Here is a 22,269-nt window from a genome sequence, read left to right as displayed (position 1 = left end):
TTTACAACACCTGAGGTCCGATTCGACCTGGCCTCATACCGTAAAGACTCCACCAGTTCTCTGGCCTACAGAACTTACTATTCGGAACTCTGCCACAAATTCCCCACTTTTCAAAGCATCTTCACTGATGGTTCCAAGTCAGAGGACGGAGTCGCTGCATCTACGTTCTGTCCCGCCTTTCCTGACCAGCCCTCAACGGAACACATCCTGTCTGACAGCTCGGTGTACACTGCGGAACTGACCGCACTGGTTCTGGCGGTAAAAATGGTTCTCTCTTCAAAACAAAAGAGATTCATGATCTTTTCCGACTCCTTGTCAACCCTGAAGGCGATCGCCTGCAGGAATATCACTCATCCCAAACTGCTGGAATTTTATGAAACTTTTACTCTTGCAACGAAGAAAGGATACGAGGTTGTGTTGGCCTGGGTTCCTGGACATGTTAGCATTCGTGGTAACGAAAGGGCGGACCTGCTGGCCAGGAACGCTGTAAAGAAAGAATTATCCAGATCCTTTGTACCATATACAGACATGAAACGGAAGGTGAACACTTACGTTAAGGATCTTTGGCAAGAGGAGTGGAACACCCAGACGGACAACAAGCTCTTCCAGATCTGTCCGGACCTAAAAGAGACCCTCCCTTCGGGGGTGAAGAACAGAAAGGAGGAGTCTGTGCTGTGCAGACTGCGTGCGGGGCACACTTTTTTTACTCATTCTTACTTGTTGAAGGGGGAAGAGGCCCCTCGATGCATTCCCTGTGATGAGCCTCTCACCATGAAACACGTGCTCCTTGACTGTTGGGATCTGCATGACGTTAGACGCAGACATTACACGGCGGTTTCTTTGAAGACTTTGTTTCGTGATGTCCCTCCGTGGGCGCTGATGGACTTCTTAAAAGAAGTGAACATTTTTAACCAGATTTGAAGGTTTTAAACTATGGAAGTTTTTTTTTAACTTTGGAGTGGAAAGTTTGAAGTGGTGACTCGTTTTAATTGGTTGTTTTTTTATCCTTGTAGTAGTTATTGACGTGGCGATAGCCTTGAGATGGCCTCAGTGGTCGGCGAGGCTCTAAGCACCATAATTTCATTTCATTTCATTTCAGAAAGAAGAGGCGGAAAGAGAACGGGACAAAATAATGTATGCTAGCTAGCCTACAAATAGAAAAGAGTGCTACACCCACCCAACTACCCCAATCTATACCACTACCCGGGGAGAAAAAAAAAAAAACTTCCCAAAGGCAAAAGGGTAATAAGGGTGATGGACGACTAATGAGTTTATGAGAAAAAAAAAAGAAGAAAAAAACCCAAACAAATGAAAACAAACAAGAAACGACCAGAACAAACTATGCCCCTACAAAGTCATATTCCCGAATTGATGCGGTGGCACAATCAGGGCAACTCAGGTTGGAGTTTGGCGGGGCATGGTCCTCGGAGTGACTTCAGCAGGACAAAGAACTGTTCAAACAGCTGCAACACAAAATGTTCGCTAAAATTCACAATATAATTAATAGTGTTTAAATGGAGCTAAAGGAAAGGGCTATTTATCTGAGGGACGTCGAGACTTCAGCGGGGTTTACAATGGCACTGCCGTATAATTAATTTATAAATGGACACAAGCTGTTGTCCCTCAGGTGGGTTACGTATTTTCACATATTTTAAGGGAAAGAAAAACTGGATGAATAAAACACATCCATGCATTCATACAACAGTTATTTCCCCCTAGATCAACCTCCACTTGGGAAAGGGAAAAAGAAAACAATATATTATACGAACTAGCGAAAAAAGGACAACGCACATGAGTCGTTTTGGGCTTGAATACACTTTCTGACTGCGCTAAAGAAATAAATGTGATGCACAAGAAAACAACGAGACAGTTGACTACAAGGTCTGAGCTTGGATTACTAAAATAAAAAATAACCACCTTTTGTAACTTTTTATCTGTGAAGTTCACGTTCACTGCGTGTTTACATAAATGAACAAATAATAAGGACAAGAAAGAATAGATATCCATCCTATCCAACAGCAACACACACTTCTTGGTGTGTGAAAAATCCAACGCATAAAATAACAGAAAAAGAGAACTGGATCCCCGTATGTGTGCACACAGTAATTATCCTATGACAAAGAAAAGGGGGAACAAATATTTACAATATAATGATGTACACATATAAGTGCGTCAAAAAAAACTAATGCATAACGATTTTAAAAAAAACAAACGAAAATGATTAGCATACCGCGAAAAATGAACGAACACAAAAATGAAAAAAATAACCGAGGAAACTGATGTGGGTTTTTTTTTTGTGTGTGTTTGTTTAATCAGAATGTAATGAAGAAATGACATTTGGTTTCGAACTATCTTCTTAATGTTTCTGCTTACCTCAGCAGCTGGTGGGTTGACAGGTAGCAATACCTTGTGGCAGAGACCGAATGTCGAGTCCGGGTGCTACACTCTGGTCAGTGAAGAGGACAAATTTGAAAGAGACTGGGGGGGTCCTTTCCAGTTCCAGGTGATGCAGAACTATTCCTCCACACTCATCATCTCATTGAAGAGAGGCCACAGGGTCGGAGGGATACTGGGGATCTTTTAGGAGTGTCTGAGCGAACAAATACTTCCTATCCGCCCTACAGAGCGTCGAAGCTCGAGGTGACCAGACGCCATTAAGTTCTGAAGAGTGAATGCCCTTGATGTCTGTATGTTTGGTGAAATTTTACCTTCTTTTACTGAGATCTTGAAAGTGAGCCTGTGCAAGGAGTATGCTAAGCACGTGCAAAAGCTAAAATGACAGAATAACACAGATTGGAGGGGGAGAGAAGGAGCAGAGGGGGAAAAAAAAGAAAAAAAAGAAAAGAAAACTAAAACGAGAAAACAACTAAGGTGAGATATATACACGGGTGATCATGTTCGTCACGGCTCAGTGGCACTGGTTTACAGGAGAGGCCTTATGCGCTAAATCCGTGACACTCACACAAAGAGTTTAACACACAGAATTGTATTGAAAGCAGTGCACATACATGAACTTTAACTCTTTCCTCCCATGTCCAGCCCGACCCCTATTCTCAATCTCTTTGTCTGTCTCTCATTCTCACATACACAGAGTTACATTGAAACCACACACACACACACACACACACACACACACACACACACACACACACACACACACACACACACACACACACAAGACACAATTTTAAAAATCATGCCCCCAAGGCTGACTTTACAGGTTTGGAAGCAAAAACACTTCAGTTTAGGAAGATTTGGACATATTTTTTGTCTTCTGTGGGTTGGAATACCTCAGCAGCATTGGTGGCCCACAAGTACAGATTTTATGGTTTGAAATTGAGAAAAACCTTCAGCTTCAGGGGGCTTCACCCCCAGACCCCCACCAGGGGCGTTGCCCCATGGACCCCCACTGGGGGCCTTCTGCAGCCCCCAGGCCCCCACCTTTCAGACTCAATCACAATTTCCCAATCTCATGCCTGAGTGTGTAGAGGTTAGTGACGATGGTTCAGTGTGTCACCTGACCTGTCCACTGTCCCCAGTTCCTGCATGAGGACGGCTACACTCGCCTAGGCATGATCGGCTGCACTCAGCCTCGTCGTGTGGCTGCCATGTCTGTCGCCAAGCGAGTCGCTGAAGAAATGGACGTCAACCTGGGTGAGGAAGTGGGCTACGCTATTCGCTTTGAAGACTGCACATCGGAGGTGAGTTGATATTAGGGAGGGTGTGCAGCATGCTTTCATGGTGGACTTTCGAAAGAAGTAAGTCATATGATGACATGGGCAGCCCACCACTGTAGCTGGCTTCTCTGAGAGTACACTGCTTTTGTTCATACAACTTTTCGACAGTTAAAAGATGGATCAGTTCGAATACGTAATGGCAAGATGTTTGACAAGAAACTAATTCAGAGTAAACATAGAAGACTAAAGCAAATAATGTGTGTAATTATAAAACCAAATGTATGTTGTAAACTTGTAAAAATAGTCACCGAAAATGTTCAGAATCTTTTCGTTAGAACAGCGATTTCCGTGATGAAAATTTTAACCTTTCGGCGACCTGGAAAGGAAGGAAATGGAGATGCACATGTGCACATGGTTCTCGCTAAAAATAGCCAGGAAACCTGATGAAAATCCAATGAAAGTGTGCCTGTACACTCTCCCTATTGTTGAAAGAATTAAGAAAGATTAGTACAAAGAGAAAGAGGGGATGATACAAACAGAAAGCGTTTGTTGTACCAGAAGACTTAGTCACTCTGACAGTTTACACCTGGGCACTGTAGCGTAGTGATTAAACTGTTGGAGTCAATCTGAAGTTCCAAGGTTCGATGCCCAGTATTGAAGCCTGGTGGATTAAAGGGGTTGTTTTTTTCCATTCTAATCTCTCAAGTCAACATACATGCACACCTATATATATATTCTAATCTCTCAAGTCAACATACATGCACACCTATATATATATATATATATATATATATATATATATATATATATATAGGTGTGCATGTATGTTGACTTGAGAGATTAGAATGGAAAAAAACAACCCCTTTAATCCACCAGGCTTCAATACTGGGATCGAACCTTGGAACTTCAGATTGACTCCAACAGTTTTTGTCACGTGTTGTTTTTAACAACCACCTTTATCCATAATCTCTTTGCCATGTGTGTGTGTGTATCACACACACATGACAAAAACGTGACACACACACATGACAAAGAGATTATTGATAAAGGTCACACTCACACACACACACACACACACACACACACACACATATATTTGACAGAGAGATTATGGATAAAGGTGGTTGGTTTTTTTCATTATGAATTTTCAAATCAACGTATGTGCAGACATTCTTGTGCCTTAATCCCTTCTGTATTTATACACATGACAAGAGATCAGATATACAGGTTAAAGATTCTGTAATCTGTATTGGTGTTCTTTGGGTGATTGAAAAATGAACATACCCAGCATGCATACCCTCGAAAATGGAGTTTGAATCAACTGGTTTTGATAATGATTTTGATAACATTGTTTACAGTAAAGTTAACTAGGATAATGTGCTGTGTGGTAGAAAACGATGATCAAGTACATGACGGATGGTATTCTGCTGAGGGAGTCTCTGCGTGAGTCTGACCTGGACAACTACAGCTGTGTCATCATGGACGAGGCTCACGAGCGCTCACTCAACACGGACGTCCTCTTTGGCCTGCTCAGAAATGTGAGTGGACCTGCTTTAGTTTATTGAATGCTGTCGTTCTGTGGATTGTTTTCATCTACATATATGTGGGTGTGTACTTGTACATCCATGGAGGGGCTTTTGTACGTATACATGAAAGTGCAAAAGGTTTTCACGTGACTGTTCTTACGTTTTTGCAGACTGATGGGTATATTTGTGCATGTATGCACACTTCTAAACATGCATATGCACATAATTGCACTGGGATACATATTCACACACATATTTTTACACATGTAATAGCATTTATTTTTTTGTGGCACTTTGAATGAATGTGTGGTTGAGATTGCGAGTGTGTGTTGTTCCTTGTGATGCTAGGGGAAGCAATTGCGTGTTTCGTATGAATCGGATTTTATTGTGATCATCGTTCCTCAGTGTCAGTGAGTACAGTTCTGGATAGCTCAGCTGATCCCGTCACAGCAACTGTAAGCCAGAGCGTGAGAATCGGCTGGACTGGACGGGTCCTAGTGTTTCAATCTTTGCCTGTTGTCACACTGATGAGAGGTTCGCGCATTGACACGCATTGTTGCGCACTGTCAGGCACTCTCACTTGCATCTGAAGAGATCAGAATAGAGAACCCCTGTAAAACAGCCTTGTGTGAGGTGTTATTCCCTTTTCCTCCCCCCTCTTGTTCTTCCTTACCCTCTTGTGGAAAACGCTGTATCGAAGATAGACCTCCCGAAACCTGGAGGGGGTCAAGCTGGTGTTCTCTTGACCCCCTCCCGGGGGGGTCACTACCTTGTCGTGGTCGGGAGGCTTAGTGGCCAGTGATCGAGTGAGCTATGTCGGCAGGGGCATCAGTGCTTCTGGGGGTTTGCTGCTCTAGTCCCAGGTCTTAATTGACAGCCTATATAGCCATTGTAGCTGTTCAGGCTGAATAAGTGGTGGTTTTTGTACTGATGCCCCTGATAGGGCTTCCCATGCCGAACAGGTCGTGAGTGAGGCCCAAACTAAATATGACCCACTGTCCCTTTCGCTATTCTCTGTTCTTTTTACCGCCTCTTTTCTGTCCTCAGCTCCCCATCAAGCCTTCTTTTCCACATTCTTTTTTCTCTGTGGCCTTCTTCAGGCCCGCCGTGTTTGCCGTGCGGCGCGACCTGTGATGGAGAGGAATGAGATCCTGGGGATTGAGAGAGCACGCTGCTCTCAACACATCCCTTTGGCTCAGACCTCTCCTAAGACAGGCGGCACACATTGGCCCGTGTGTGTCAATCGGCTACCCCTTCGTGGGGCTGGGTCAAGACTGGCAGTTTGGAGGCTAGTGAGGATAACCCCCGTAGTGCTCGGTTCTCTGTCCCCGGGAGCTGGGCATGATCGGGGGGGTACGTGTTGGAGCTAAGCTGTTAGTCGTATATCCCTCCCGAAACCTGGAAGGGGTCAAGCTGGTGTTCCCTTGACCCTGGCCCCTAAGTTGGACCCCATGGTGGGTGGGTAAGGGAGGGATGAATGTACAATTATTAAAACCATGGCTTCCAAACAGATACACCCCCCTAAACTTGGCAAAAGAAGGAGACCAGGAACTGACAACTCGAACTCTGATTCGGAGGTCGGTGAGACCTCTGGATTTTGGCCATTGTGGCTTGTGGTGGAGGGCGCTGATGACGACAAGCCCTTGTCGGCTCTCAGCCCCTTCGCTATCCAGAAGGGCTTCCAGTGTCTGGCAGGCTCACTGACATCTATCAAGAGGCTGAGGAGCGGAGCATTTCTGGTGGAGACAGAGTCAAAAAGGCAGACACAGCTTCTGCTCAAGGCGACCACTTTTGTGGATAGGGCAGTGAGGGTTTCCCCTCACAAAGGACTGAACTGTTCAAAAGGGGTCATCAGATGCCCGGAGTTGAGAGGAGTGTCTGAAGCAGAGATCAAGAGCGAGCTGTCCTCTCAGGGAGTGACCGACGTTTACAGGGTGACAGTAAGGAAGGGGTCGGACAGAGTCCCGACCGACACATTTTTCCTCACCTTCTGCTGCCCGAATGTCCCCAAGGACATTCGAGTCGGATACCTGCTGGTGAACGTAAGCCTGTACATGCCGTCCCCTCTAAGATGTTTCAAGTGCCAGAAATTCGGACATGTGCGGGACCGCTGCAAGGAGGAAGAGGCGTGTGGCACCTGTTCAAAGGCGGCGCACCAGGGTGAATGCGTCAGTCAAGCCTGTTGTGCGAACTGCGGAGGCGGCCACCCGTCCTCATCAAAAGACTGCCCCACCTAGAGAAAAGAAAAAGAAATCCAGAAGGTGAAGACAGAGAAGAAAATTTCTTTCTTTGAGGCACGAAAACAAGTGGAGGCCGCATTGCCTAAGGCGTCTTATGCCTCTGTCGTCAGACCCAGGATGGTGGACGTTGCGATCCAGACGACGTCCACAGGGACGCAGATGGATGACGTGCCTACCTTGTTAGAACCGTTGGCCTTGGGTGGAGGTGCCGTGTCCACCCCTTTCCATCCAGTACGGCGGTCCTCAGGGGCTGCTGGGCGGGAGCGGAAAGCCTCGGGCGGAGGCACGGTGTCCGCCTCCCGTCCCCCCCCAGCCCCCCCCGGCCCCCCTCGTCCCGCCTCTCGTCTGCCTGGCCCTCGGGCTGGCGGGAGTGGCCAGAAACCCCCCGTACCTCCAAAACTCAAGGAGGGGAGGGTTGTGGCCTCGGCGGGATCGGGAAGAGCTGAGGTGGTAGATATTCTGGCTTGGTCAGAATCGGAGAAGTTAAGTTAAAAAAAATAGATATGCGATCTTGGCCGACCTTGAGCCACTGAGCAGAGGAGCAGGGGTTAGCAATGGATTAGGCTGCTGCTTTATTTTTTTAACTTTTTAATGGCAGTGATCCACTGGAACATCCGTGGGTTCTACGCCAATTTCCAGGAACTTCAGCTGCTTTGTCGTGCCTTGAAACCTTCAGTGCTGGCGCTGCAGGCGACTCTGCAAAGAGATGGCAAGGTTTTATCTCTCTCTGGTTTTAACTCCATTTTTAAACACGCTCAACCGAAGCAAGAGGGATTGACAGGAGGTGTTGCTCTTTTTATACGTAAGTCCCTTTTATACAGTACAGTTCCTTTGAGCACCCGTTTACAGGCGGTGGCAGTCAGAGTCACACTTGAGAAAACCATCACTGTCTGCTCTCTGTACCTTCCTCCTTCTGTCCGTGTTCTGAGGCAGGACCTCATGAACCTGGTCGACCAGCTCCCACGACCGTTTCTACTGTTGGGCGACTTCAATGGACACTCCCCGCTCTGGGGAAGTGAGATGACATCAGCCCGAGGTCTTCTCTTGGAAAACCTTCTTTCCGATATGGACTTGTGCTGTCTTAACGACAAGTCACCCACTTACCTTCATCTGTCCTCTGGAAAGCTCTCGTGTTTAGATCTGTCGGTCTGCGATCCATCGTTGGTCCTGGACTACGAGTGGAAAGTGCATGACGATCTGCATGGGAGTGACCACTTTCTTGTTGTCCTCTGCCCCACAGATGGGGAAGGTGACTCTGCCGGACCGCCTGAACTATGACAAAGCTGACTGGGGAATTTTTACCACGAAGTTAAGAGCGGAGCTGCAGGAAGAAACAGTCTTTAAAAGCAAGGACCCTGCTGACACTCTGACTCAGATTGTTTTAGATTGCACCAAAGCAGCAGTCCCATCGTCTACCTCCAAGTCTCAGATGCCAAGAACGCCCTCGTTCAACGCGGAATGTCGGGAGGCACCGTAAGTCTCGGAAGAGAGCGCAATGATGCGTCTTTCGGAGACCGGAGACCGATAGCGTTCGAACCCATCAACAGCTGAGGGCGAAAACCAGGTATGTTTTTAAAAAGAGCCAGAGAAAATCATGGAGAGATTTTTGCTCTTCCTTAACCTCCAACACACCCAAGAAGAAAGTGTGGAGGGTTTTAAAAAAAATTAAGGGCAAAAACGTCTGCCCAACTTTTCATCACCTTAAACTTTCAGATGCTCTGGTCACAGAGAAGAAAGCAGTTGCCAATTTGCTTGCCTCCACAATTGAACAGAACTCTAGGTCTGCCAACAAATCTGCTCGGTTTCTCAAAACCAAAAACCTGACAGAAAAAACACCCTGTAACTTCTCTTCCAACAACACAGAGAGCTACAACCTTCCTTTCACTATGAATGAACTAAAATCTGCCCTTCAGACCTGCACGGATTCCTGTCCAGGAATGGACGAGGTCCATTATAAACTCTTAATACATCTTCCCGAAACCTGTCTGGACACCCTGCTCAAAGTTTACAACCACATCTGGATCACAGGCTTTTTCCCACCCTCCTGGCGGAAAGCCCTCATAATCCCGGTGCCAAAACTGGGAAAAGACCCCTCGAACCACTCCAACTACCACCCAATAGCACTGACCAGCTGCATCTGCAAACTGATGGAGAAGATGGTCAACGGTAGACTGATGTGGAAACTAGAGACCGACGGCCTTCTGGCGAAATAACAGAGCGGTTTCCGCAAGCATCATTCTACCGTTGACCATCTGGTTCGTCTGGAAACCACTGTAAGAAATGCCTTTGTAAATAAACAGCATGTGGTGGCCATATTTTTTGACTTAGAGAAAGCTTACGATACCACCTGGAAATTTGGAATCCTCTTGGACCTGCACAAGCTCAGCTTCCGAGGACACCTGCCCCAGTTCATCCACAATTTTTTGCTAGACAGACAATTCCAGGTGAGGGTCGGCACCACCCTGTCCGACATTCACGAGCAGGAGCTGGCTGTTCCGCAAGGGAGCATTCTGTCACCGGCTCTCTTCAGCATCAAAATTAATGACATCATTCAATCCGTTCAGAAGGGATCGGACAGCTCGCTGTTCGTGGACGATTTCGCCTTGTATGCAACTGGCAGCACATATGCCAGCATCCAGCGACGGCTTCAGCTCTGCGTCGACAAAATCCAGTGTTGGGCAGAGGAGAATGGTTTCACCTTTTCGTCCTCCAAAACTGAATGTATTCATTTTCATAACTTTCACCAGTTCTATCCAGACCCTGAAATCCATCTGGGAAAATCCATCATCCCGGCGGTCAAGGAAGCCAAATTTTTAGGGGTCGTCTTTGATCAGAAGCTGAACTTCCTCAGCCATATCAAACAGCTGAAAATATCTTGCCAAAAAGCCCTGAACATCATGCGAGTTGTAGCACACACGGGCTGGGGTGCTGATAAGAGAACTCTCTTGCACCTCTACAGAGCCCTGGTCCGGTCCAAACTGGATTACAGAAGTGTAGTATACGGCTCAGCCAGATCGTCTTACCTGAAACTGCTGGACCCTATACACCACCAAGGGCTCCGTCTCAGCTTAGGTGCGTTCCGCACCACCCCTGTGCACAGCCTGTATGCAGAGGCAGGGGAACCGCCTCTCTCCAACCGCAGACTGAAGCTGACCCTAAATTATTATTTGAAATTGTTTTCTGAACCTACAAACCCTGCTTACGACGCTGTATTCAACAACCCTTTCGACAAGAAATTTAAAGACAACCCAAACTGCATCCCTCCTCTTGGACTCAGGCATTCAGCCGCACATAGAAAATGCCGATCTGGATGTCGGTGGCATCTCAGATTTCTCGAAGTTCCCTGACAGCCCTCCGTGGACCTTTACAACACCTGAGGTCCGATTCGATCTGGCCTCGTACCGTAAAGACTCCACCAGTTCTCTGGCCTACAGAACTTACTTTTCGGAACTCCACAAATTTCCCACTTTTCAAAGAATCTTCACTGATGGTTCCAAGTCAGAGGACGGAGTCGCTGCATCTGCGTTCTGTTCCGCCTTTCCTGACCGGCCCTCAACGGAACACATCCTGTCTGACAGCTCCGTGTACACTGCGGAACTGACCACACTGGTTCTGGCGGTAAAAATGGTTCTCTCTTCGAAACAAAAGAGATTCATGATCTTTTCCAACTCCTTGTCAGCCCTGGAGGTGACCGCCTGCAGGAATATCACTCATCCCAAACTGCTGGAATTTTATGAAGCTTTTACTCTTGCAACGAAGAAAGGATACAAGGTTGTGTTGGCCTGGGTTCCCGGACATGTTGGCATTCGTGGTAACGAAAGGGCAGACCTGCTGGCCAGGAACGCTGTGAAGAAAGAATTATCCAGATCCTTTGCACCATACACAGACATGAAGCGGAAGGTGAACACTTATGTTAAGGATCTTTGGCAAGAGGAGTGGAACACCCAGATGGACAACAATCTCTTCCAGATCCGTCCAGACCTAAAAGAGACCCTCCCTTTGGGGGTGAAGAACAGAAAGGAGGAGTCTGTGCTGTGCAGACTGCGTGCGGGGCACACTTTTTTTACTCATTCTTACTTGTTGAAGGGGGAAGAGGCCCCTCGATGTATTCCTTGTGATGAGCCTCTCACCGTGAAACACGTGCTCCTTGACTGTTGGGATCTGCATGACGTTAGACACAGACATTACACGGCGGTTTCTTTGAAGACTTTGTTTCGTGATGTCCTTCCGTGGGCGCTGATGGACTTCTTAAAAGAAGTGAACATTTTTAACCAGATTTGAAGGTTTTAAACTATGGAAGTTTTTTTTAAACTTTGGAGTGGAAAGTTTGAAGTGGTGACTTGTTTCAATTGTTTGGTTTTTTATCCTTGTAGTAGTTATTAACGCGGCGATAGCCTTGAGATGGCCTTAGTGGTCGGCGAGGCTCTAAGCACCATAATTTCATTTCATTTCATTTCATCAAAGATAGAACCCACCCCAACAACTACAACACACATGCATTCACACTCACACACAAGAATGCATGCATATGCACACATGCATGCACACACACATACATTCACTCTCTAACATAAACACACACACACACACACACACACACACACACACACACACACACACACACACACACACACACTCACTCACTCACATTTACTCAATTACTCAAACACACACACACACTTACACACACACATTCACTCACTCACACACACACACACACATTCACTCACTCACTCTCACACACACACACACACACACACACACATACACACACACACACACACACACACACACACACACACACACACACACACCAATCACCTGACTAACCCCCCCGCCCCATTCAAAAACAGGTGGTATCAAGGCGGCACGACCTGAAGCTGATTGTGACCTCAGCCACCATGGATGCCAGCAAGTTTGCCATGTTCTTTGGGAATGTTCCCATCTACATCATCCCTGGGCGCACGTTCCCTGTGGATGTGCTGTACGCCAAGAACCCAGTGGAGGATTATGTGGAGGCTGCCGTCAAACAGTCCCTGCAGATCCACCTTCAGGGCTTGGACGGTAAGTGCTGTCTCCTGTCTTTTGACCCATCTCTTTCCAAACAGTCCCTGCAGATCCACTTTCAGGGCTTGGACGGTAAGTGCTGTCTCCTGTCTTTTGACCCATCTCTTTCCAAACAGCCCCTGCAGATCCACTTTCAGGGCTTGGATGGTGAGTGCTGTCTCCTGTCTTTTGACCCATCTCTTTCCAAACAGTCCCTGCAGATCCACTTTCAGGGCTTGGACGGTAAGTGCTGTCTCCTGTCTTTTGACCCATCTCTTTCCAAACAGCCCCTGCAGATCCACCTTCAGGGCTTGGACAGTAAATGCTCTCTCCTGTCTTTTGGCCCATCTCTTTCGAAATAGTCCCTGTAGATCCACCTGTAGTGCTTGGATGGTCAGTTCTCTCTCCCCTGTCTTTTCACCTAACTCTTCCCAAACATTCCCTGTAGATACACCTTCTGGACTTGGATGGTCAGTTCTTTTGTCTTTTGACCCAACTCTTTCCAAACAGTCCCTGTACATACATCTGTAGGGCTTGGACAGTCAGTTCTCTGTCCTGTCTTTTCACCCAGCTCTCTCTGAATGGGGTTTGGTCTCTGCCCTTTGTTTGGAGATAGCATACTAATTAGACACTTTCTTTTGACCCAACTCTTCCAAACTGGCTTGGTCTCTGCCCTTTGTTTGGAGATGGTGCTGTAATTAGACACTTTAGAGAAAAACAATATGTATCATGTCATGGTTGTATAGCACAGTAATTTAGTCACTTCAGAGAAAAATAACATACGTCATGCCCTGGTTATTTAGCACAGTAATTTAGTCACTTTAGAGAAAAACAACATATATCATGCTATGGTTGTATAGCACAGTAATTTAGTCACTTTAGAGAAAAACAACATACATCATGCCATGGTTGTATAGCAAGTAATTTACTCACTTTAGATAAAAACAACATATTTAATGCCGTGGTGGTATAGTGCAGTAATTTTGTAACTTTAGACAAAAACAACATACATCATGCAATGTTTGTATAGCACAGTGATTTAGTCACTTTAGAGAAAAACAACATACGTCATGCCATGGTTGAAAAACAGTAATTAGTCACCAAAGCTGACAGTGCCTTGTGCCATCATCTGTGGATATGATTTGAGGGCATGTGTGGCTGTGTAGGTTGGGGAAGGTTTGAAAAAATAACATTGGAAGTAGAGGATTGAGCCCTGCTTTCTGCACCAAGCCCTTGACACTAGATATCTAGATATTCCAAAATAGCCTCCCTTGCCTGCCTCTTCCTTGTCTTTAGTTTCTACAGTTTTGCATGCGTGTGAATGACTGGTGCAAAAGCGCTTTGATTTGTCTCTGCACAAGATTCAGCGCTATATAAATACCATTATTATTATTATTGTTACATGGATTCACTGCCCCTAGTCTATCAGACCTTTTACCTTTTGACATTTTGAGCTGGCCCACTAATCTAGGCACTTCAGAAAATAGCACCAAAACAAATAATCATTCATACACATAAATCTTCTGAAAGCCTAGGCCTTGCAAAACCAGAGTAACTTGGCATGACCTCTTGCCACAGGTAATTAGACCATAACTAACATAATAATAATGGATACTTATATAGCACACTATCCAGAAATCTGCTCTAGGTGCTTTACAAAAACGCTTTTGATAACATAAAACATTATATCTATGTTACATACACACACCAAAATGTGACCACACACACACACACACACGCGCGCGCGCGCGCGCACGCACGCACACACACACACACACACACACACACTGCATACATACATTTTAACATACATGTGTATCTAACAGCTACCCTAACACATATGCACACATAGGCAGGCACAAACTTACATAGACACACGCACACACAATACACATTCATATACATGCATGTAGTTGTGGACCTGCCACAATTGAACTTATTGCTGAGGGAAAAGGTGAGTTTTGAGACGAGATTTAAAAGATGCGAGGGAATCAGAATGACGGAGGTTATCAGGGAGCTTGTTCCACGTCTTTGGCGATTGAAAAGAAAACGATCTGTGTCCATAGGTCTTACTTCTGACGTGAGGTATCCTGAGAAGTCGAGTATCAGAGGAAGAACGGAGCTGGCGAGACGGGGTATAGATATGGATGAGTTCAGAAAGATATTTGGGGCCAGATCCGTTGACTGCAGAAAAGGTCAGAGTGGATAGCTTATAGTCTATTCGATCAGAAACAGGCAACCAGTGGAGAGACTGAAGGAGAGGAGAAACATGGTCAAATTTAGAAGCTCTGCAAATGAGTCTGGCAGCGTTATTCTGAATTCTTTGGAGTCTGTCTAACAGGTATTTGGGAAGGCCGGCCAAAAGAGAGTTGCAGTAATCCAATCTTGAGAGAACCAGAGAGCATACAAGTGTCTTGGTTGCATCGGTTGAGAGATAGTGGCGGATAGAGCTGATTCTACGCAGTTCCAAATAGGCAACTTTACAGATATTCGAAATGTGCTGTTGGAAGGAAAGAGACTGGTCCAGGATTACACCAAGACTGCGAACAGAGGGAGAAAGTGAAACAGGTGTGCTATTGATCAGAACAGAGTCAGGAAAGGAAGGATGTTGACGAAACTTCTTTGGACAGGTTATCATAAATTCAGTCTTATCATCATTTAATTGCAGCTTGTTGAGAGTCATCCAGTCCTTTAGGCCAGCAATGCACTCCTGTGTTTGAGTCACCAGTGCATCAAATTCAGCTATGGAAGCCGACTGATAAAGTTGTGTGTCATCAGCAAAGCTCTCATGCGACATCGCATGATGACTGATGACATCCGACACAGGAGCCGCATACAGTACGAAAAGAACAGGACCTAGGACGGACCCTTGTGGGACACCACATTTCAAGGCAGATACTCTAGAGTATGTACCATTTACACACACTTTCTGTGTACGATCTGACAGGTAAGACGTGATCCATGCTAGTGCAGTGTCACGAATACCAAAGGAAGTTTTAAGTCTGTTCAAGAGGATAGAGTGGTCGATAGTGTCAAAAGCTGCTGACAAATCTAAGAGAGCGAGAAAAGATATCTTATCCTCATCAAATCCCGAAAGCAAATCATTCACTATTCTAAGAAGGGCTGTTTCGCAACTATGACCACGTCTATAAGCTGACTGGTGGGAATTAAGTAAACCATTCTGCTCCAGATGAGCTAAGAGCTGAGACAATATGATCTTTTCTAGCAGTTTTGATAAAAATGACAGATTAGAGACAGGTCGATAATTTTTCAAACAATTATGATCCAAAGATGGTTTCTTGATGAGTGGACGTACAACAGCAGATTTGAAGCTTTCAGGGAAACAACCAGACAGTAAGGAAGAATTGATGACATGAGTAATATGTGGCAGTAGAACATCAATACATTCAACCAACAAAGAAGACGGGACAGGGTCAAGCTCACAGGATTTCGGACAAGCGCTCAGACACACTTTCTTCACAAAATCTTCAGTAACCGGTTGGAAACAATGTAAAACAGGACCACTGTACACGCGTTCTTGAACGGGTGAAGAAGGAGACACAACAGAGTCAAGCTTCTCACGAATGCCTGATATTTTGCCGGTGAAGAAGTCAGAAAACTTTTGAGGGAGTTCCTGCACCGAAAATGTTGTAGGGAGAGGAGTGTTTTTCATTTTACCTAGTAGATTGTTCGTAGCGTTGAAAAGCTGTTTGGCTGTGGTGCATGCAAGTATTTTAGAAGAGTAGAACTTTGACTTTGCCCTGTCAACAATGTTTGTTACATTATTCCTGGCTGTCTGAAAAATGTCCCTACTGATGGTCAAACTAGTGGCATGCCAGTGCCTCTCAGCTCTCCTACTCTCCCGCTTGGCCTCCAACAGCTCTGGTCCCACGGTGTTGTACCAAGGCGACGGGGGACGATTGGAGATCAGGCGCCGAGTCGACGGGGCGTGCCTGTCGAGTGCAGCGCGTAGGACAGTGGATAGCTGGTCAGCAGTCGGCTCAAAAGGGATATTAGTCAGCAGGTCAGCTTTAAATAAGTCTAAGTCGATTGAGGTCAGTGTGCGCACCTCCCTATACACACGGGGCGTGGGAGGTTTGGTGAGGTTCAGATGACACGTCACACTGTGATGGTCGGAGGACAGGGTGTGATCGACGGTGGTAGACTTCAGGAGGCAGTCCTCATTTCTGTGCAACACCCAATCGACGATGTGACCACGATTGTGTGTAGGCTCGGTTACAGACTGGTTAAGATCAAACAAACTGACAATTTCAAGTACTTTAGAGGTATAAAACTGTGTGGGTGAATCAAAATGAAAATTAAAGTCCCCAACAATAAGTAGGGAGCCTGGTAAACTATTAGCGTATTCTAAGAAGTCCGGAAACTGTTCTATGAACATCGTATCAGAAAGTTTATTTTTCTTGTTTGGTGGCGGACGGTAGAGGCAGAACACATTGAGGTGGGAATGTGGCAGCGACAGTGAAAGCTGGGCCAGTTCGAATGAGGCATGGTTGAAGGGAAAGGCAGATGTGTACGTTGTGTGTGGGAGCAGCCTGTCTGACACAACGAAGGCGATTCCTCCCCCGCAAGTTGTTGTAACACGAGGGAAGGAGGTGGTAGTGTAGCCAGGGGGAGCGAGATCTCGACACTTAGCTTCATCCCCAGTACTGCGAAGCCAAGTTTCTGTGATACACAGGATGTCGAGGCTGATTGAGAGCAGATGTTCGTTGATCGCTGAGCGTTTGAGGCGAGGACCAACTGACTGGGCATTGAACAGACCTAGAGAAATTTGAGTTGAGCGGTGGGAGGGAAAGCAGGACAGAGGTACACGAATATGGTTACTAAAGTTGATGCATTTAACAGGATGGTCAGTGGAAGTTACACGTCCAGTACCACACACAACAGCTATCTTCCTCTGCTTGCGACGTCCTGCACGATGAGTGCGAACACGGGGGAGGTGGCAACCTATACCCACACCTCTGATGGCGTCGATGACAGAAGGGTCAAGTGCTGCAGGAGGCACGGACAGGAGTTGGTCCCGTGTGTAAGACACACGGGGAGAATGAGCATTAAGCAAGGGCCTGTGGTAGAGGTCAGCTTCAGGAACACGCGGAGCGGGCTGCGCGTGCGAAAGGGGATGGTGAAGAAATGGCGTGCTCTGACAAGCAAGAATACTTGCCAGGTTACACAGAAAACATGTCCAAATAACTTGAAGTTCCGGTGGCAGAATCGCACAAAACAAGCACCAGTGTATACTCCACTCCATCATAAAATACATACACAACTTTTACGTCAACGCACAATCACATTCCAACACAACTGACGAAAGAAATGAGAGCTAGGACTATGCTGCCTGTCAGGCGTAGCCCTTGCCCTGCATGAAGAAAGGGAAATGTTTTCTTTGGGTCACAGCACATTATACTTTAACCAGTGTTATTGGGAGATGGGAAACAATGACACTGGTGTGTTTCCAGTGCTTTATAAGTATTTAAGACTACATACTTGTTGGCAGTGTTGTTAAGTGGATTCAGAACAAGGTCTCCAGGTTATCCCAGAATATCATATCTGTCGATGATTGATCTCATCTCATCATATTGATATTATTATTATGATCATCACCATCATATTGATATTATTATTATTATGATTATCGCCTTCATATTGATATTATTATTATAGCCATCATCATCATATTGATGTTATCATTTTGATCATCACCATCCCAATGATATTATTATCAGCATCATCACCATCATGTTAATGATTTAATTTTCAGTATCATCAGCATCATCATTATTGATGTAATTTTTGGTGTGTTTACCATCATTATCATTGCTACATGATCAGTGTGATTACCACCATTATTGCTACTTGATCAGTGTGATCATCATCATCATCATCATCATCATCATCATCATCATCATTACTACATGGTCAGTGTGATCATAATCACCATTACTACATGATCAGTGTGATGATGATCATCATCATTGCTACATGATCAGTGTGATGACCACCACCATCATCATCATCATTGCTACATGATCAGTATGACCATCACCATGATAGCTACATGGTCAACATGATGAGGGGCACAGTACAGCAGTGTGACGTGAGTGCTGTGTGACAGGTGACTTGCTGGTGTTCATGCCGGGTCAGGAGGACATCGAAGTGACCTGTGCCTTGCTGTCAGGTCAGTCCCTGCGCATTGTGGGATGTACGTTATGTGTGTAGAGAGTGAAGGGTGGGGTCACTGTCAGGTCAGTCCCTGTGCATTGTGGGATGTACGTTATGTGTGTAGAGAGTGAAGGGTGGGGTCACTGTCAGGTCAGTCCCTGTGCATTGTGGGATGTACGTTATGTGTGTAGAGAGTGAAGGGTGGGGTCACTGTCAGGTCAGTCCCTGTGCATTGTGGGATGTACGTTATGTGTGTAGAGAGTGAAGGGTGGGGTCACTGTCAGGTCAGTCCCTGTGCATTGTGGGATGTACACTGTGTGTGTAGAGAGTGAAGGGTGGGGTCACTGTCAGGTCAGTCCCTGTGCATTGTGGGATGTACGTTATGTGTGTAGAGAGTGAAGGGTGGGGTCACTGTCAGGTCAGTCCCTGTGCATTGTGGGATGTACACTGTGTGTGTAGAGAGTGAAGGGTGGGGTCACTGTCAGGTCAGTCCCTATGCATTGTGGGATGTACACTGTGTGTGTAGAGAGTGAAGGGTGGGGTCAGCTATCTGCAGAAATTGACAGGAAACTGACAGGGACTGGTGACATGAAGTGAATACTGTGTACAACATGCTTTACTTTTGTTGAAATAATGATAATACTGTGATGAATGTTTGTGTTTGTCTTGCGGTGAGAGATAGCTAATGGAGCGACAGAGAGGGTTCATTTTGGTGCCATCTCTGCTCTCATGTCTGCACAACCCTCATTCAATGTTGTACAGTGGCAAGGATGAAAAAGAACACATTTACATTTCAGTTTTGACAACATTTGTGTTTTTGTTTTGTTTTGTGCTACTTTTTTCGTATCAAAAAGTCTTGTATAGTACTTTCTGTGGTTTATTTTGAGAGGGAATTAGCATGAGTTGTGAAAGGCTGTGGATATCTGTTGCTGTGTGTATTGTTGGACTGGTGATGATGATGAAGACAGCAGTGATGATGATGACGACAGTGGTGATGACGATGACAGCAGTGATAACGATGATGACAGCTGTCATGATGACGATGAAGACAACAATGATGACGTTGAAGACAGTGATGGTGATGACGATGACGACAGAGGTGATGACTTTGAAGACAGTGATGGTGATGACGATGACGACAGAGGTGATGATGATGAAGACAGCAGTGATGACATTGAAGAAAGTGATGGTGAGACAGAGGTGATGACGTTGAAGACAGTGATGGTGATGACGATGACGAAAGAGGTGATGATGATGAAGACAGCAGTGATGACATTGAAGAAAGTGATGGTGATGACGATGATGACAGAGGTGATGACGTTGAAGACAGTGATGGTGATGACGATGAAGACAGCAGTGGTGACGTTGAAGACAGTGATGGTGATGATGATGATGACAGAGGTGATGATGTTGAAGACAGTGATGGTGATGATGATGAAGACAGTAGTGATGACGTTGAAGACAGTGATGGTGATGACGATGATGACAGAGGTGATGACCTTGAAGACAGTGATGGTGGTGACGTTGAAGACAGCAGTGATGACAATGAAGACAGCAGTGATAACGTTAAAGTGATGACGATGAAGACAGCAGTGATGACGATGAAGACAGCAGTGATGATGACAGCAGTGATGACGTTGAAGACAGCAGTGATGATGAAGACAGCAGCGAAGACGTTGAAGACAGCAGTGATAACGATGAAGACAGAAGTGACGTTGAAGACAGCAGTGATGATGATGAAGACAGCTGTGATGATGTTGAAGACCGTGATGGTGATGACGATGACGACAGAGGTGATGACGATGAAGACAGTGATGGTGATGACGATGAAGACAGCAGTGATGATGTTGAAGACAGTGATGGTGATGATAATGATGACAGAAGTGATGACAATGAAGACAGCAGTGACGATGATGAAGACAGTGATGGGGATGATTAAAACGACGGAGGTGATGACGATGAAGACAGCAGTGATGATGGTGATGATGATGACAATGACAACAGAGGTGATGATGATGAAGACAGCAATGATGATGATGAAGACAGTGATGGTGATGATGCTGACGACAGAGGTGATGATGATGAAGACAGCAGTGATGATGCTGATAATAGCAGTGAATGGTGATGATGATGAAGACAGTGGTGATGGTGATGTGACGGTTGTGACTGGTGATGACGATGAAGACATCAGAGATGATAATGAAGACAGCAGTGATAGTAATGATGGTGATGATGATGAAGACATCAGTGATGACGATGAAGACAGCAGCAATGACAGTGAAGACAGTGGTGATTATGATGAAGACAGTGGTGATTATGATGAAGACAGTGGTGATGGTGAAGACGATGAAACATGGTGATGACGATGATGACAGCAGTGATGGTGATGATGATGATGAAGAATTTGGTGATAGTGACGATAATGAAGACAGCAGTGATGACGATGACGATAGGGATGATGGTGATGACAATGAAGACATCAGTGATGATGATGATGACAACAGTGATGATGGTGATGATGATGAAGACAGCAGTGATGACAATGATAGTGATGATGATGACAATGATGACAGCAGTGACAACGATGTCAACAGCAGTGATGATGATGTCAATGGCGATGAGTGGTGTATCCTCAGAGCGGCTTGCGGAGCTGGAGGAGGCGCCCCCCCTGGCCATCCTGCCCATCTACTCCCAGCTGCCCAGCGACCTGCAGGCCAAGATCTTCCAGAAGGCGCCAGACGGCATCCGCAAGTGTGTGGTGGCCACCAACATCGCTGAAACTTCTCTCACAGGTCATTCAGTTTGTGTGTGTGTGTGTGTGTTGTGGCCACCAACATCGCTAAAACCTCTCTCACTGGTCAGTCACGTGTGTGTGTGGGTGTGTGTGGGTGTGTTCTGGCCACCAACGTGGCTGAAATCTCTCTCACTGGTCAGTCACTTTATGTGTGTGTGTGTGTGTGTGTGTGTGTGTGTGTGGTGGCCATCAACATGCTGAAACCTCTCTCACTGGTCAGTTAGGTGTGTGTGTGTTTGTGTGTGGGGTGGGGTTGGGGGGCTTTGGTGGGTGTGTGTGTGGGGTGGGGGGCTTTGGTGTGTGTGTGTGGGTGTGTGTGTGTGTGTGTGTCATTGTGAAAGAGAGAATGTGTGTTTGCATGTTTGCACCAACATCCCTGAAACCTTTCTCACTGGTCAGTCTTTTGTTGAGAGGGATGAGAGGCGGGTGGGAGAGAATGTGTGTGTTGTGTTTGTGTGCGTACATGCGTGCGTGTGTGTGAGCATGTGTGCGTGTGTTGGTGTGTGTGTGTGTGCATGTGAGTTCTGGCCACCAGCAATGGTGGAACTTAACTTGCAGAGGTTGGGGAATTGTGGTGAGTGTTTGTATGTGTGTGTTGTATGTGTATATATGTGTATGCTGTGTCTGCATGTGTAGCTGTGTTTGTGTGCTGAAAAGTATGTGTCTTTAAAGTGGGTGTTGTAGACACTTCTGGATAGGTGGGGTGTTTCTGTTTGGGGGGTGGGGGTTGTTGATAAGTGTGTGTCATTAAAGTGGGTGTTGTTTTCTTTTTTCAGGACAGGTTTCTCTGTTTGAGGTTGGGGGGAGGG

General features: G+C 46.0%; 1 protein-coding gene across 2 annotated transcripts in view; it reads left to right on the top strand.

The window, feature by feature from the left end:
* LOC143300772 (pre-mRNA-splicing factor ATP-dependent RNA helicase PRP16-like) overlaps positions 1–22,269 on the top strand; it is a 148,826-nt gene that overhangs the window by 73,765 nt on the left and 52,792 nt on the right. For both annotated transcript variants that reach the window (XM_076614701.1, XM_076614700.1), the window contains 5 exons: positions 3,540–3,701; positions 5,069–5,215; positions 12,297–12,507; positions 18,620–18,682; positions 21,303–21,458. In XM_076614701.1, the coding sequence (XP_076470816.1) occupies positions 3,540–3,701; positions 5,069–5,215; positions 12,297–12,507; positions 18,620–18,682; positions 21,303–21,458 (739 nt within the window). The remainder of the gene's footprint in view (positions 1–3,539; positions 3,702–5,068; positions 5,216–12,296; positions 12,508–18,619; positions 18,683–21,302; positions 21,459–22,269) is intronic.

The sequence above is a fragment of the Babylonia areolata genome, chromosome 26 (genome assembly GCF_041734735.1).
Source record: "Babylonia areolata isolate BAREFJ2019XMU chromosome 26, ASM4173473v1, whole genome shotgun sequence".
NCBI classification, from domain to species: Eukaryota; Metazoa; Mollusca; class Gastropoda; order Neogastropoda; family Buccinidae; genus Babylonia; species Babylonia areolata.
The sequence above is the reverse complement of the archived record's forward strand: the minus strand, read 5'-3'. Positions and strand labels throughout refer to the sequence as shown.